The following is an 18,729-nucleotide window of genomic DNA, read 5'->3' as shown; positions in this document are numbered from 1 at the left end:
GACTCTAAAATGCCTTCAGTTGACTATATTTCATTTTTGTAATAATTCAGCATTGCATTAATAGTCAAACTACTCTTAAAATATTCAATCTGTAATATAGAACAACTTTTAATTTCCTTCCTGAATTTAGTTAACCTGTCTTAACAGTATCAAATGGTGAAAAATAAACATATATACACAATAAGAAAAACCATCAAAATTAACCTAATTTAGCCAATTTCAGGATTTTTTCACAGTAAGAATTATCCAAACTTTAATAGCCTAGCCTTCCCATTCTAGACATTTCATAGTCTATAAATCACAATTTCATGGACAGACCCAAACACTACAATTTGTATATTTGCATATCCTTATGGGAGGAAATTAATCTTCCGGGCCATCTTCTAGAATAGTTTTGGCTATCAATTGTGACTTGAGTTACATATTTGGGGTTTCATACATGTAGCTAATCATAAGTATTAAAGAAGATAAAAGAGAGAAAGTTCATATGGTAGTCTATACAAAGTCAGGAATGCAGGTAGGTAAGTTGTCACAGGTGGTGAAGAATATATGTAAAGAGTAAAGAGACTTTATTATCACCTTACCTGGTTATATTTGCCAAAATAGAATCAGGGAGCCCAGAGAGAAAAAGCAAGTGAATAAAGGCAGTAGGAGGATACATAATTCTTTAAGAAGTATCAAAATGGAGATCAGAAAGAAAAAGGAGAGGAAAGCATTGGTAAGTAAAGAAATCACAAACACAAGTATATTTCCACCAATGTCTTTTTTTTTTTTTTTTTTTCTAAAGACAGGGTCTTGCTCTGTCACTCAGACTGGAGGTGGCACAATCACGACCCACTGTAAACTTGAATTCCTGGGCTCAGGCAGTCCTTCTGCCTCAGCCTCCCAAGTGGCTGGACTACAGGCAAATGCCACCATGCCTGGCTAATTATTTTTGTAGAGACAGGGTCTCACTATATTGCTCAGATTGGTCTCAAACTTCCGGCCTCAAGTGATCCTCTGGCCTCAGCCTCCCAAAGTGCTGGGATTACAGGCCTGAGCCATGTGCCTGGCCTCCAGTATCTTCATATTGTTGCCAACACATTAGCAAATACTCCCAGCACTGCAGTTATTAAAATTCAGAGATAGTATGAATCAACTAGATCACTTCTTATTAGAAGTAACTAGATCAGAGATTACATGTAATTTCATTTAGGGAAGAAAAAAAAGTTCACTTTCACTTACACAAGATTGATTAATCCAAGTATGCCCATGCCTCGGAAGTCTGTCTTGGGATCATCACCCTGGAAACCAATTTCAGCCCACTGCTTGGAGATTCTAGCATTTAACTTCTTCGTGGGCATTAGAAGATTCCAAAGCTGTACAAACATATTTCCATTATTAAGACATTTTCTTTCTCATAGCTTATAACTAGTAATTTAATGCTATCAAATAACTTTTGTAGAAAAATAATAGGTTAAGCAAAGACTTTAGAACATTTTTCAACTATCCTAAAACATGCAGCACATTTATTCCCATTAAAAAGACTAGTATAAAGAGCAGATTTTGAAAACAAATAATACACAAAAATATAAAACAATGAGACGTCTTTTATTTACTAATTAATACAGATATGCCCAGAACTGGTAAACTGCTTGCTTGAGAAGAACACAGTATTTTAGGAACTTAGCCCTTGCTTCAGATACCATATAGTTAAATAGGCTCTATTATAATGGTGGGTTAATAGTGCTTAATCAGAATGAAAATAGGTCTAAGACAGAAGAGGATGAAGAAATGATACTGATAGCATTCCAACTTGTTTTACACATTTTCAGTTTAAAAAAATATGATTTGGTTTTAAATAAATATCTTTAAGGATGAGGATTTAAGAACAACTATCAAGCCGGGCACGGTGGCTCACGCCTATAATCCTAGCACTTTGGGAGGCCAAGGTGGGCGGATCACGAGGTCAGGAGATCAAGACCATCCTGGCTAACATGGTGAAATCCTGTCTCTACTAAAAATACAAACAATTAGCCAGGCGTGGTGGCGGGCAGCTGTAGTCCCAGCTACTCGAGAGGCTGAGGCAGGAGAATGGCATGAACCTGGGAGGCGGAGCTTGCAGTGAGCCGAGATCGGACCACTGCACTCCAGCCTGGGTGACAGAGTGAGACTCCATCTCAAAAACAACAACAACAACAACAAAAACAGCTATCAAATATTACATACCAACAAACTAATCAATGCAAAATAAAGAAAATTTATTGCTTAAATTCAATACAAGCCATCAAATGAAAGACACAGAAGTTGACTAAAAAAGGTCTGTGAAAATTTGCAAAACAGAAATACTTGCATTTTTTCCCATTTCATTACCATTTCAGGCATTGTTGAATAAGGACCCCTAATGAAAGGAGTATTCTGTTACCTAAAATAAAATGTGAAGACTTGTGACCGTGTTTTAAAACAGGGTCAAGACTGGCTCTGAAGCTAAATCCAAGCATTAGATTAGGTTTACCTGGTCACTACTTTTATTACTAACACGTGTGACTTGCTTACATTAGCCTCTCTCCATGAATTCTGCAAGGAGTTTGATCATGCCAATGGTAAGGTCTCAGTGATGTGGTGAGAGCCACAGTATAGAACCACTAGTATTAAAAGTTTAATATGCATGAATATTGAATTTCTGGGTTCCATTCCTGGAGATTGTAATTTTTGTAAGTCTAAGGTGGAACTTTGGAATCTACACACTGAACACTAGTTAACTCTAGTAAAGATGGTCCTTGGACTACACTTAAAGCAAGACGGATTACACAGCTCTTTACCCTGCTGAGTATGTGTAGTGTAGAACTGCTGAATATGTGTAGTGTAGACTGCTGAGTATGTGTACTGTAGAACTGAATTTCACCATGAAGCACCAAGGTAAAATTCCTTGGACTAGAGGTCTAGGACTTGTACTTTTTTCCCTCAAAAGGAACGGTATTGTGTAGCAAGGGCCTAACATGAAGGGAATAACGATGACAATGGGGACAGAAATAGCAGTTAATCCTCAGTAAGTGCCAGGTACTATTTTAAACACTTTAAATATAAAAACTCATCCATACAATAACCCTTTGAGATACATATTTGTATTATCCTCATTTAACAAAATACACTTTTCCTGAAAAGCAAAAAAATCCTTTATTGTTTTTAAACTTGTATTGCTTAGTGTTACTTAGATAGTATCAATGTTTGTTTCCACAGAACTCCTAATTCCAAGTGCAATGTGCTACTTTCTTTAACCATTTTCAAATAAAATTGGAATAGGTGTAGAGGATGGGCAGGAGATTCAGCTGTGTTCCAGTCCCTATCATTCTAGGACTAAAGCAAATCGCTTCATCTCCCTGGTCCTTAGAATCTTCATCCCTCAAACAAAGAGACTAGTCTAGATGATCTGTAAAGCTTACTCTAGGTCTATTACTCTTTAATTTTGGCACCTCATTGGCTTTATGCATTTAGACTTTAGAAATAAGAAACAGAAAAACTCTAAGTAAATAATTTTTACTTTCATAAAGTTTAAATCTTTTGTGGCATTACTTGGCAATTAACATTCTGTAAGTCCCAAAAGATTGGACATAATAATCTGAAAAGGGATACGCATGTTTTCAATTTGTAAGTAGCTAAAAAAATGCGTAACTTATATGAGCAGTTTGTATAAAAAGTAGGAGAAAAATCTGAAACTTGTAGACATATACTTTTGGTTGAAAAGATCTCTATAGGTTTTTATTTCAGAATTAAAAACATTAAAATAAAATTTATTTGCATATATTTATTCATAAAAACATATTCATTATATATTTATAATAATGCTTATCAGAAAATTATAAAAATAGCTAACTAAAAATCTTTCCATATCAATGAAATCCAGCATAATAAAATTCTCTAAGGGCAAAGAAACCATATAAGCCTAGCCATATAAGCCTCTAGAATTTGCACAGACTTTACTTAGCTGAAGCCTGATTTATTTTTCTAGTGTTCAACAACTCCACATAAAGAAAACAGAAATTTACCTTCATGAGTAGCTCTTCATGTTGTAGGTTATCAGAATCATATGGCCTTTTCCTCACACTTTCTACATCCAAATAGAGCTGTTTATAACCAGTTATCTGAAGTAAGCACATCTTCATGCAGATTTTAAAACTAAAAATAATAAAATTATTTTTAAAAAGCATACCTTCTTATCACAATAAAGTCTTTCATAGCTTGGGGTTCGTCAATCTATTTAGAAAGCATTTCCTGGCTTTCAGTTTAACATAAGACCCACCAAAGGCCTCCTTAAACACAAAACATTATGCAAAGTATTATATAGGATACAAGGCCTAGAAAGAGGGCAAGATATGGTAGGAATGGCAAACTTCACAACTGTAAGGATTTGTGAAGGCTTTTCTCTTCATGTTTTCTCTGGGCAATCCTATACATTCCTAAATCCTTATTGCCAGATACCACCAGTAGACTTAATTTTCCAAGTATATGTAAAACAAATAGCTCCACAACAGTTTATCTCAGCTCTAAATACAACTGCTTCTCTTCCCTACACAAACATGCTTCTTCTTTAGTCTCTAGATCTATTAATGACATCGCTACCCATTAGTTCCCCAAGCTACAACACTCCAAGTTCTGACCTGCCTCTCTCCATCACAATGTGTCCAAAGATCCCCATACCCTAATCCTTTCTAGCTCTGAACAAAGCAATCCTCATAGCACTCTTTCTCCTACTGTATTTATGCCTTTGTCATTTCTTGCCTGAATGACTCAAGTTTCCTCTTGTTTACTCCTTCTGCCAGCCTCCCACATCATCAAATCTACGCTCCATCTTCCTAAAATACATATCTAAAAATGTAGCTTGTTTGCTTAAAAACCAGAGGACAACATCTACATCCTTCAGTATGGCATACAAGACTCTGTGATGTATCAATCTAGCATTTCACTCATTTCTCCAGCCACTACTCTGATCATATTCAATGATCCAGCTACAAATAACTCCCTATCATTCCAGATACAAAAGTATTAATAGTTCTATGTCTCTGTGCCTTGCTGGCACTGCTCCCCTACCCACTCATGAAGGTCCAGCGTAAATGCCAGCTCTTAGGTGGAACTATCCTCACAGTTCCCTCCTAGACCCTTCCTCGTCTCAGCTGAAATAAATTGTTCCTTCCTCTATATTCACATAGAAAATGCTGAATGAAGGAAAAAATATGAAATACTATGTCAACATACCAGTGCTGGGAACACAGAAATGGGATAAGTCCTCTTCTTACGGAACTTAGAATTTACAGGGGGAAGGACAAGAGTTAATCAGTGACTATAGTACAATGGGTTACATGGTATGATAGAACTACGAGATGCCACAGCAATGCATCTAACTCAGAATGGAGGAGCCTGGGAGGATTTTACTAGAGGAAATAGGAACTGTATTTCAAAAGACATAGTAGCCAAAGTTATTAGCCTTGGGAAAGTCATGGTAAGACACCTTGAAGAAGGCAGATGATATACTGGCATTAGTTCTGGATTGGAAACCAAGAGATACAGGTTCTAGTACTGATTCTATCACTGCCTTCTCTGGATCTCGACTGCTCCTCTTGTGAAGTGAGAGCACTGAATCAGATGATCTCCACAAACCCTTCAGCTCTAGAGTGTTACAACAGTGTGTGATCTCGATACTTCACAGGCTATGACTGCATAATAAAAAAATAATAATGTACAAAAAGCACACCTGGCATCCTTCTCAGGGTTAATATTCTTTTCCTTCATAATATCGTCTACACATTTGTCCACTTCACTCTGAACAACACGTGTCGCCTTCTGTAAAACCTATTTATATGAAAGAAAGCCAAATGAGAAAAATTCTTTGTAGCTGAAAAAGACACAGTTTTGAGGCATTTAATCAACCTTACAAAGTAGATATTGAAAATGCAAAATAAACCCAGTTTGTTGCAACCAGTTTATTTCAAAATTTCTCTAGGGCTAACCTCATATATATATATATAGTTTTATAATAAAAGAACAGCAACATGATGTATCAGAGGAAGGCTTCCTCAACTGAGTCAACAGGTTCTCAGCTGACGAGTTCTTAGCAAATGAGCTGCCACCATAGTGTTTATGAAGTAGATATTTTAATTACATAATAAAAATGTTAAAAAATCTTGAATGCATAAGTTTAAAAAATTAAATGCAGAAAAGAGTTGAATCTCATAATCTTGTCTCCAGAGATCACCACTGGTAACAAATTGGCATTGACAAAAACAAAATCAGATCAAATTTGAACTGTAGGAATTTACTGTGCATACTGAAGAACAGTTCGCAAACTAAGACTTCGAATCAAAACTGGTAAGAAAAATAAAAATAGAGTCTGTAGTTTAGATATACCCCAAGGCGAGAGAGAGAGAAAGAAACAGATTTCCCCAGATAAAAGTAAAAGGTGAGAAGAAAATGGTCAAAGATCTATTAATAACAATCAGTAAAGATACAGATGTGGTCAACAAAGTCTAGTTTGTCCAATCCTGAGATAATATGGGTACAGGAAGAGTGTTGAAGCTTAAACACCAGCAATGGTAAAAGGACTACCTTCGCCATGTGTAGTCAAGGCAAAAGCCATACCTTTTGCATGTATTACAAACTCCTAAAATATTAAAAATCCAGTTCAATGTCACCTCCTCTGCGAAGCCTTCCCCAGCCCTAGAGTTACCTACTTCTTTTCACAGTCATACTTTAGTTAGAGAGCACTGACCACGCCGTATTTTGTTTCTCTATGTTCTCTACCAGCTTTTGTCTCTCTTATTTACTCTTATAACTTGAGCATCTAGCATAGCACATTACTGATTATATGCTCAAAACTTCATTACATATATTATGAACAAATGACTGATTGAATGAACTCGCCCAAGGCATACATAAATGTACGGCAGAGTTAAGAAGAGAAACCACATCTAGTTTCTAAGCAAATACTCTTTCCTATATATACTATTCCATTACTTTTTTAAAAATTGATTTATAATTTAAATACAGTGAAAGGCACAGATGCTATTTGATCCGTTTTGACGAATACATACATCCAGATAATCCACATCCCTACTATGATACAGAACATTTCTATCATCCCAAAAAGTTCCTTTATGCCCCTTTTCAATTCATTCTTCCTTCAAGAAGCAACCACTGTTCTGATTTCTACCACCATAGCTTAGCTGTGCACATAAATGGAATCAAAGTACGTACTCTTTTGTGTCTGGCTTTTGTTCAACTAACGTTTCTAGGATTCATCCACATTCTTACTCAAATCCACATTCTTTCTCATATCTGTAATTTGTCCCTTTTAATTGTTGAGTTGTATTGCATGAATATACCTCAATTTGCTTATTCATTCTCCTGGTACTGGAAATTTGCATTGTTCCCAGTTTGGGATCACACTTTATTATACTTTTGATAAATATATATTTTCATTTCTTAGACACCTAAGAGTGAAATTACTAAGATATAGGGCAGTATGTGTTTAACTTTCAATGAAATTGCCAAAACCACTTTCCAAAGTGATAATATCATCTTATACTCCAACTGGTGTTTGCAACATCTGTGTTGTTAGTCTATTTCATTTAGGTAACTTTTAGTGTCCTCTTATTGTGACTTTAATTTGCATTTCCCTGACGACTAATAATGCTGAGCACTTTTCCAAGTGTGTATACACACACACACACATATGTATATATACACCTTTGTCAAGTGACTATTCAAGACTCTTGTCCACTAAAAATTCTGTTGCCTTTTTATTACTGACTTATAAAAGTGCTTTACTAGATACAAGTCCCTTATCAGAAAAATATGCTGCAAATACGTTGTTGGTCTGTGGCCTGCCTACTCCTTCCTTAAAGATATCTTTGATAAGCAGTTTTATTTCGATGAAATTTAACTTTTCAATTTTTTTAAGTGGTAGCATAACCCAAGGTGGAAGATACTCTCCTATGCTTGCTTTCAGAGCATAGAGAGTATTTTAAGTTTTAGCTTAAACATAGGTCTAATGTCCATATTACATTAGTTTTCATGTATGGTAAGAGATTGAAGCTGAGGTTTGTTTTTTCCCCTATATATACCCAGTTGTTCCAGCACTATTTATTGAAAAGACTTTCTTCTCCTCACTGAATTGCTTTGATACCCTTGTTAAAAATTATATGACATATTAGGTGTGGCCAATTTCTGGTCTCTCATCTGTTATACTCATCTTTTGACTAGAAAGTCTTAAAGTCAGGTAGTGGGGGTCTTTTTAGAAGATTATGTGGGCTATTCTAGGTCCCTTCCATTTCTTTATAAACTTTAGAATGAGCTTGTCACAATCTTCAAAAGTAGTCTGCAGGGGTTTTTACTGGAAATGCATTGAATCCATAAATCAATTTGGGAATTAATATCTTAATAATACTGAGACCTCCAATGGATGAATACAGTGTATGGTTCCATTTTCATCTTTCTCAGCAATCTTCTCTGGGAGTTTCAGTGCAGAAGTCTTATGTATCTTTCATTAAATTTAGCCCTGAATATTTTATGTTTTCTGGATGCTTTTGTAAGTGGTACTGTTCTTTATTTTCCAAAAGTTTGTTGCTAACATACAGTAGTATACCATGTCCTGTAATACTACTAAATTCATTTACTAATAATGCCAGTAGTTTTTGTAGATTTCTTAAGATTTTCTACATTCATAATGTCATCTGTTAATATAATTTATTTCTTTCCAATCATTATGTCTTATATTGCTTCTTCTTGCCTTACTGCACTACTTAGGATCTCTAGTATGATGCTGAATAAAAGCAGAGAGAGTACATCTATTTGTCTTCTTCTTAGTTGAATGTGGAGAGCATTCAATAATTCAGTGTTATGTATCATGTTAGCTGCATGTTTTTCACAGCCTTTCATAGGTTGAGAAAGTTCCTTATCTAGTTGAGATTTTTTAATCATGAATTGGTACTGAATTCTGTCAAAACAGTTTTTCAGTATCTGCTGAAATGTTCATATTTTTCTGATTTACTCTGTTAATGTGGTAAATTACATACATTGATTCTGAAAACTCAACATGACGGGCCGGGTGCGATGGCTCATGCCTATAATCCCAGCACTTTGAGAGGCAGAGGCGGGTGGATCACCTGAGGTCAGGAGTTTGAGACCAGCCTGAGAAATGGTAAAACCCTGTCTCTGCCAAAAATACAAAAATTAGCCAGGCATGCTGGTGTGCACCTGCAATCCCAGCTACTTGAAAGGCTGAGATGAGAGAATTGCTTGAACCCAGGAGGTGGAGGTTGCCGTGAGCCATGATCACGCCACTGCACACCAGCCTGGTCAACAGAGCGAGGCTCCGTACCAAAAAACTAGTTCAACCATTGTGGAAGACAATGTGGCGATTCCTCAAGGATCTAGAACTAGAAATACCATTTGACCCACCATCCCATTACTGGGTATATATCCAAAGGATTATAAATCATGCTGCTATAAAGACACATGCACACGTATGTTCACTGCGGCACTATTCACAATTGCAAAGACTTGGAACCAACCCAAATGTCCATCAATGATAGACTGGATTAAGAAAATGTGGCACATATACACCATGGAATACTATGCAGCTGTAAAAAAGGATGAGTTCATGTCCTTTGTAGGGACATGGATGAAGCTGGAAACCATCATTCTCAGCAAATTATCACAAGGACAAAAAAACAAACACCACATGTTCTCACTCATAGGTGGGACTTGAACAATGAGAACACTGGACACAGTAAGGGGAACATCACACACAGGGACCTGTGGTGGGGTGGGGGAAAGGGGGAGGGATAGCATTAGGAGAAATACCTAATGTAAATGACGAGTTAATGGGTGCAGCACACCAACATGGCACATGTATACATATGTAACAAACCTGTACATTGCGCACATGTACCCTAGAACTTAAAGTAAAAAAAAAAAAAAACCTCAACATGACATATTATCCTTTTTATGTATCACTGGGATCAATTTGCTAGCATCCTGTTAAGGACTTTTGCACCTATATTCACGAAGGACATTGAACTGTAATTTTCATATATTATGTTGTCTACCTCTGGCTTGAGTATCAAGATGATACTGGCCCCATAAAGTGTGTTTCTTTCTATTCTGTTCCTAGGAGCTAATGTAATAGTGGTATTATTTCTTCTTCCTTAAATGTTTAACACTTCACTAGTGAACCCAAGATTGGAGATTTGTGAAAAAATTTTAAATTACAGCTTCTACTTCTTTATTAAGTACATGACTATTTAGATTTTTTACTTCTTTTTGTGTTAGTTTTGGTAAGTTGTTTTTCAAGGACTTTGTCCATTTCATATAAATGGAACAATTTACTGGCATAAAGTTGCTCATAGAATCCCCTTATTATACTTTGAATGACTATAGGCTGTAATGGAAAAGTAGAGGCCCAAAAATGCAAATGTGCATCACTATAGCATTAAAAGAAAACTAATGTCATAAAACTTATTTATTATTCAACTATCTAACAGCTATATTATTATTATTTAAAACCTAAGACAGCAGCTGCAATACAAAGACAGCCACCAAAAACACTAATAGATTGCCAAAGTATTTCTCCCTAACTTTCAGAAATTCAGATGCCTGTGTATGCATAAGTACATGGAGCTTTGCTATACTGTCATATATTGCATGGGAGCCAGACTTCTTAGCAGAATATTGAATTAGACTCCTCAGATTCTGATAAGTCATTAATATTTGTTTATAAATCCCAAAGTTTAGTAACCCTTAATATCTAATTGATAAATAGTCCTTAATCTAAAATATAAGCAAATAAGACTCAATTTTTAACAAAGAAAGAATGCACACTGTGGAACAGTTCATAACCCAACAGGATCATACTCCAAGATCACTGCTTTAGGGAATCACTCTGAATAGATTAAAATCACTTTTATTCACAGCAATCATTGGTAATGCTAAGTAATCTGAAGTACCAAAGAGGTTTCCATGAATATCAAACTTCTAAAATGATTATGGTATATATTGGCTTAATTCTATTATAATTAATATTATTAGTAACCACTATTTGTTGAATACTTATCAAGTATTGGGCATTCTCTTAGACTGTTTTCATAGTAGTATCTCTAATTTCAAAACAACTATGTGGGTATGAATAGCTTTTAGAATGAGCAAATAAGTAACTTGCACAAAGTCAAACAACTGGTAATTGATAATATCAGGATTTGAACCCCGACTTTTTCATAGAATAAAAATGTAATTAGGTAAACCAAAATATCACAAAATGAGAAAAAGATTTACCCTACAAAGTAAATGGAATATACAAATTAGGTGCAATACACACATAAATTATATTTTTAAATTGATAAAGCTACTTCTGTTTATTGGAAAGTTTATCTTAGATTTAAAACTTTAAAAGAATAAACCATAAGTGATTTAATTTCAGTATTTACCCATTTGTTGACGATTCTCTTTGCAGGCCCTCCAACGTACTATCAGCAATTTCTATTTTTGAATAATGAAGTTATAAGAATACAATTTTAATGTTTACTTTTCAAGTGAACTTTTTAACAGCAAGCAACAGAGGTAAAAAATAATGAACATTTTAGGCCAGGCACAGTGGCTCACGCCTGTAATCCCAGCACTTTGGGAGGCAGAGGCGGGCGGATCACAAGGTCAGGAGATCAAGACCATCCTGGCTAACACGGTGAAACTCCATCTCTACTAAAAATGCAAAAAATTAGCCGGGCATGGCGGCAGGCACCTGTAGTCCCAGCTACTTGGGAGGCTGAGGCAGGAGAATGGCGTGGACCCAGGAGGCGGAGCTCGCACTGAGGCGAAATTGCGCCACTGCACTCCAGCCTGGGCGACAGAGCGAGACTCTGTGTCAAAAAAAAAAAAAATGAACATTTTATTTTTCTTTAACTTGTAACCACTACTTTAAAATCCCCAAACACTCTAGACTACATTTACCTCTTGCTTCTCTAAACCTCTATTTACAATTACATTCAATTTCAGTCTTCTTTTGTATATCTTTTGAATATCCCAAAGACCCTGGTTGAATATTGAACATACGGTAGTCATTCAAATCCTTGAATGGATTTGACCAAGGCACTGGAGTTCTTAAATGTAGCATCTTATGTACTGTTCCACTTAAGCTTGGCATGATTTTACCACACATACAATCCCATTAATAAATTCTGTGACCAAAACTGTTGTTATAAATGCAGTACTAACAATTACACTGATAGATGTGATACTGGGTCGCCAGTTCCAGAACCTCTGCAGTAAATTGGTAAATAAAAGACACACTACACACTCTATTCTGAAAAAAGTAAATTTTCATTTACTTATTATTCCTTAACCTCTTATTTTTCTCACTTATTCATTCATTCACTCAATACATATTCAGAGTCCTTATCACATTCCAGGCACTGTTTCAGGTACTAGAAAAACATCAGTGAACAAAACAAAACAAAACCCAAAGAATGCCTTTTTCTTTTCAGGAGTGGAAAAACAAGTAAGTAAAATATTTGGTATGCTAGGGATGGTCTGTGCTACGGTGAAACAACTAAGGAAAGGGGATCATAAACAGAGACAAGAGTATACCCTTAGGTAGAGAATGGTCATGGAAAATCTCATAGAGGATGTCATAACTGAGGGAAAACGTGAAAATGAAGAAGTGAGCTAAGCTTTTAAGCAGAAGAAGATAATCCTAGTTAAACAGAAGACCTGGTGCAAAGGTCATAAACCAGAAGCATGCCGATGTGTTCGGAAAATAACAGGCAGCACAGTGGTGATGACCGGTGCGCAAGGCAAGAATAGTAGTAAAGTCAGAGAGCCATAAAGGGGACCAGAGAAGAGTTTTAGTAGACAGCAGCGGCAGTGTTGGTCAACTTCCAGGCTGAGAGATGTCAAGGTATTTGACGGAATACACTACTGAAAAATTAGGGTTGGAAGCTGGGGATGGTGGGTATAATATAAAGAGCTCAGTTATGGTTTTATTCTCTTTACAACGTCGAGGCTTAAAGAAAATAGGTTTCACAGAACAATTCATTCTAGAGGGTTCAGCACCCAAATAGTTCCAAACCAACTTGTTTAAGGTCAGTTTGAAAAATGCACACAGTTTCCTATCGAAACTAAGTTAAAGCAGTTATGATCCACAATAGTTCCGAGACAGCATACTAATATGCTATTAGTGCCTCAAGACACTGCCCCCAGCAGCAGGAACAGCTGCAGCAGTATCACCTGGGAACATGTTAGAAATGCAATCAGAACCAGATCAGAAATTCTGGGGGTGGGGCCCAATACTCTGTGTTTTAACAGGCCTCCAGAAGATTTTGATTCATCCTTAATTTAAGAACTACTCTTGTAATGGACCTGAAATATAACACCTCCCCAACTGCATCTGCTACAATTTATAATATTGTTACTTTGGGAAACTGCATCCTATGTTTCAAACAAAGGAACTATATAAATAGATAAGGTATAAATAAATGTTGAGAACCAGCAACTTGTTAGCTTTCAGGACCTCCGTATCCTCATTTTCGAAAATACATTAATCACTCTCTAACAATTCTGAACAAAGGAGTGTAACTCTGGACTCTTCCCCCAAATATTCACTTATATATGAGTTATTCTTACATAGACCATTCTTGAAGAGTATAACTAAATCATTAAAGTACCTATTTTAAAGGTTACTCTTCAGAACATAACAGATATGCTTGCAACTCTCAAGAAGGTCTATTTTATTTCTGGCACGATTCATATTACTAGACAGTAGCAAAGCAACATTTTTGACCTTAAGCCACATTTTACATTATGGCTAAGAACAAACATTCATGTGGATGTCTAAAATACATACAGATGTACACAGAAATATTTAAAATAATTATAATAGTATAAAAAATTCCTAAAATATATTTAACCATATTACGACCAATGGTTTCTAAATATTTTCTATTCTATTCCTATTATTGTTTAATACTGGTTGTGTTCTATTATGGGATTTCAAACAATGGTCTAGATGACCCATATTCTATCCTTGCCACACCAAATAATCTACGTGTAGACAAAACTGTGAACTACAATAGGGAAGTAACAGCACGTGGTAGACTGAATTACTGGTCCCAATTCTTCATTACCCTGTAATTGAATTATACAACCTACTCCCTACCATAGCCTTATGGTGGGCATATCATATTTCTCCACCCCTTGACTTGCGCTTGGCCACGTAACTTGTTTTAACTAACAGGCTGCTAACAGACATGACACAAAGAAACTTAAAATATGTTTGTGTGGTCGGGCCTTCAGTTACCCATGGTGAAAACATTCACCAGGTACCTGTTAACCCCCCACCTGAGTCCCAGATGAGACGAATGGAATAAACAGGAACTTGGCCTCAGCCTGAAGTAAGGCTTCTCCAGCTGACCCATAGACATATGAGCAAGAAACAACTATCATTTTATGCCTCTGAGATTTTATAATAGTTTGTTACACAGCAAAAGCTGACTAATACATAGCATGAATTATGACTTATTTGAGCTCAGAAGGTACACAACCCAGGGTTTTCTCTATTATCCTAAGTTGCTTTTCTCTCACATAACCTATCCGGAAGACACTGTCTAAAAGACAGCTTTCCTTCTAAGGCCCTGCTTTCCCAAAAGCTATCAACTCTTAAAGCAAAATAAACAAGTAAAACCTCAGAACAGGACGAATTATTCAAGTATTTTCTTTGAAACACACATGAAAAACACACATACATAGAGAAACATTTGAAAACAGAATATTACCTCTAAAGGGGGAAAATTTCACTCAACGCTCCTTATAGAAAACACTCTTCTAGCAGGGCACTTTTTATTTTTCTAAGAAAAAATATGTCCAAGTTAAGTTTTCTAGAGTTACCACCTTTATGTTATCCTACCTTATTCTTGGAGTATGTCAAGGAATTTTCTGAAAGGACAAAAAAAAAAAAAAAGATGTTACCATTGAATGCTGTTTGTGGATTACCTTATAATAAACAACTAGTAAAAATATCAAACCAGTAATAAACTAATAGTTCCAGGAGATATAATTTCTACATAACAGCAAGCATTTTAAAATTTAATCTTACAGTATAAATAACTCAACCGAACACAACATATCTATCCAAAGAGGGGACACCAACCTCATTACCTGGGGTCATCTGTTTCTGTTTAGACCCCGAAGTGTCTACTAACCACTGCAAACTCACCCATGATTGCTTCACAGTAGCTCAGGTCCCAGAAACTCATCTTAACACTACAATGAGAGTGCTCTCTATTGCATTTTCATTTGTTAGCCTGAGCGTTTACATTTGAGGTGACAGCAACCAAATTGTACAACAAAGGAGCAAGGACTTCAGATTATCTGGTCAACCCTTCTGTCACCAGACAAATAGTTTCTCCATTCCTGGTTTCTATATCAAGAATGACAGGAACATTTTTATTGGTCTATTTAAAAAAATTTCTGGCACATTTACGAATAATCTTTTCTCAGCAATTTGAAAAATATAAGAAAAATGCTTTTGCCACAAACAAATGCCTTTATATATATTCTTCCCCCACACTCTAAAACACCAACCCATACTGCCTGAAGAGATTTCTTATCAAGATGTACTTTGCTCTTTTGAGTAGTCAAAAGGGCAAGTTAAAAGAGCAGCAATAATTTAAGTCAGCCATGAAGTTGTAAGAAAACTAGGAAAGTAATTAAACTTCATCAACCAGTTGCCCTGAGGCAGCTTCTGTCTGTCATTCTTCCGATGTTGTTTTGGATACAGGTTCCAATTGTCAATACTCCACTCTCTCAACCTGACAGGGGTTGATTTCTCAGTTGAAGCACACTTGATTAACACAAAAGGAAATCTGGCTATTCACAATTTTCTGTTTAACACAGAGAGCATGAGCTAGAGCACTTCTCTGCTCTTCCTGACCCTGGCTGAAAAGAAGCGACTTCAAACCACAGTTCTTACTCATATATGTTCAAATTTTAGAGTAAAATTTTCACTGAAGCACTGAAAACTGATGTATTTTAGAAGGTACCAGAGCAACACTGTTCAACAGAAATATAACACAACCCAAATTGTGACCCATTTGTGTACTTTAAAATTCTCTATAGCCACATTAAAGTAAAAAGAAACAGATAACATTTTAATATATTTTTAACCCAATAGACCCAAAATATTACCATTTCAACATATAGAGAATATAAACAATTACTGAAATTTTTTTACATTTTCTTGTAAGTCTTTGACATACAGTTTATATTTTACACTTACAGCACATCTCAATTTAGACTAGCCATATTTCAAATGCTCAATATAATGTGGCTATTGGCTACGGTATTGGACAGTGAGAATGAGTCTAATAGTCTTTCCCAGAGACCACTGGATATCTAATTACTGGCCTTTCATAAGTAACAGTAAGAAAGTAAAAGGCTGATGAAAGATGCCAAGTATAAAAATGGATCTAGACTGAGGCACTCATCCCATCATGTGAGTGAAAATTTCAAAGGGATTATATAAGTATAGAAATTCTTCACCAGAAAATAGGTTGCAGCTATAATCTAAGGAATAACTGATAAACTTCAGGAGCCAAAGGAGATAATTCTTTCCACAGATAAGCAACTCAATAATCACTTTTTCTATAAATTCATACAATTTTAGAGCTGAAAGAGTCAAAGCAGGATTTCAAAGCTTATGAAATTCAGTTTAAGTGACTTGTCAGGATACACAAGAAATACATCTGTCACTGTGAGGACTGAGAAAAATATTCAGTTAAACTTTTATTAGCACTTTTTCTTTTTCGAATAACATTACCTATCCTGTGTGTCCTTTGTGCACCTACATAGGTATCAAATATTCGCTGCAATTCACACTTCCCAGTCATCTGTCGTAATAGCCATTTCATCCAAAATCGAAAAAAGTGCCCATAGAAGAACTCCCACAAAGAAATAAACATTTTTTTTTTTTCCTGGAGGAGGGAAATATACAAGACAAGCTTAATGACCTTAAACTGAATTTTAAAATTTAAAAAATTAGTTTATACAACTGATCAAATCTCAAATTATGTATCTATTATTTCATTGTGTCTGTTTTGTGATAGTGTTTAATTAGGCATCTAAAAACAATGGCAGGTGTAATATATACTGCTTACATTAATTAAATGATGGATGATTCAATGGCCAATTTATCACTTTTTCAAAACGAAAATTCACACAACGTAGTCAAACCACTCAATGGCTTGAAAGAATAACAGAATGGTTTGCTAAATCATTGTGTTTCATATCTTAGTTTCCAAATTTCCCATTCTTTGAGAATTGGGGTTCAACAGTTCAAGATCAAGAGGACCCCAACTAATCAACAATTAAAATATATACCAAAACATCAGAATTGTTTTTATAGAACACGCTCTTCTTATCCCATGTGGATAATTCGTTACAACTGTCCCAGTCAGGTGATGCCAGCAAATAAAAACACTACATATGGCTTATAAACTTAAGTATACAAGTTGAACACGGAGTATATAACACCTTAGCTCATTCTTGACTTTCCATTCAATAGGTCAAGGGCAGAAATACTAACAAGAATTTTTTGTTTTTTTTTAAGTATACACACGATACAACTGTATCTTATGTCTTAAGAAAATTCTTCAGCTTCTAAATGAAAAAGTCAGGGAGATACTCATGAGAGGGAGATACTTAAAAACAAAATTGCTCGTCTCCTTCCTGCCTTAAACATTCCCACAGACACGTCATCTCTGGACTAGGGCCTGAGGAGGGGCTGTCAAATTCGAAGTCGCCGCAGGTCAGTGCAGAAAACAGCACACATCACAGCTGGGTTGATCATTATCTTGAAAATCAAGCCATCTAGTCCGCGCTCATTAGGACAAAAGCGCAGAACTGCCGAGCAGAAGGGATGCACTACTATCGGCGCCTGAGCACCCCAAGGCTCGGGGCGTCACTGCGCCGACCCCCCTCGCGCGCCGCCCGCGAATGGGAGGGCAGGGCTCGCACAAAGACCCGCCGGCCCAGGCGCCCCCGGGTTCCCGCAGAACCCCGCGGGGCTCGCGAGCCCGCGCACTCTCAGCGCAGCCGCACCAATGCAGCGCGGGGCAAGAGGAAAAGAAACAGCAGCCACCTCACAGGAGCGGAAGAACTAGGGGGAGCAGGAGCTGCCTCGGTTTCCCCACTGCAAACAGCCGGCAACGGAAACGACGGAACTCTCCCTGCTAGCACCGCGACCCGGAAGTCAGGGAGCGAGGCCGCGGACCCGCCTTCCCAGGGCCACTGCCCGCCCCGCCCCTCCGGCCTCTTCCGATTGGCCGGCGCTCCACCTATTGCTAGCGCAGGAGAGAGGTTGAGCTGAGTGGCCCCGGAGCACGGGCTCAGAGACTAGGGACGCCCGGACAGTTTCCCTGGCAACGGTGGTAAGGAGCCCCGCCCCGCGCCAGAGTAGTGTCTGCTAGCGCTGCACTGGAGATTTTCCTGTCCTTAAACCTCAGGTCATTAGCGCAGTTTGACACCATGTACTATTCCTAGGCTCCAAGCGCGGAAGAAATCCTGTGCTTATGGTAACTTACAGTGCGTTGGTTACAAAAGCGCTTTCATCTGCATTGAATCTTAATTTTGTGAAGTAATTATGAATAGCCCCACTTTATGCAGGAGGAAAGGGAACGGGTTACTTGACTGTGGTCAATACGTGGCAGATGA

At 36.9% G+C, this 18,729-nt stretch overlaps 1 protein-coding gene across 3 annotated transcripts in view; it reads right to left on the bottom strand.

Annotated features, from left to right (window-relative positions):
* Positions 1-18,270, bottom strand: part of ELMOD2 (ELMO domain containing 2) — a 29,709-nt gene extending 11,439 nt beyond the window's left edge. Inside the window, exons 1-6 of one of the 3 annotated variants that reach the window (XM_065545519.2) lie at positions 18,157-18,270; positions 16,838-16,989; positions 14,927-14,955; positions 5,729-5,826; positions 4,026-4,155; positions 1,225-1,358 (exon numbers count right to left, since the gene is read on the bottom strand). In XM_065545519.2, the coding sequence (XP_065401591.1) occupies positions 1,225-1,358; positions 4,026-4,155; positions 5,729-5,826; positions 14,927-14,955; positions 16,838-16,979 (533 nt within the window). In that variant the 5' untranslated portion in view covers positions 16,980-16,989; positions 18,157-18,270. Of the gene's footprint in view, positions 1-1,224; positions 1,359-4,025; positions 4,156-5,728; positions 5,827-14,926; positions 14,956-16,837; positions 16,992-18,156 lie in introns of all 3 variants that reach the window. The other 2 variants (XM_074040509.1, XM_074040508.1) reach the window with 2 other exon arrangements.
* Between the last annotated feature and the right edge of the window lie 459 nt (positions 18,271-18,729).

Source organism: Macaca fascicularis, chromosome 5 (genome assembly GCF_037993035.2).
Source record: "Macaca fascicularis isolate 582-1 chromosome 5, T2T-MFA8v1.1".
NCBI classification, from domain to species: domain Eukaryota; kingdom Metazoa; phylum Chordata; class Mammalia; order Primates; family Cercopithecidae; genus Macaca; species Macaca fascicularis.
The sequence above is the reverse complement of the archived record's forward strand: the minus strand, read 5'-3'. Positions and strand labels throughout refer to the sequence as shown.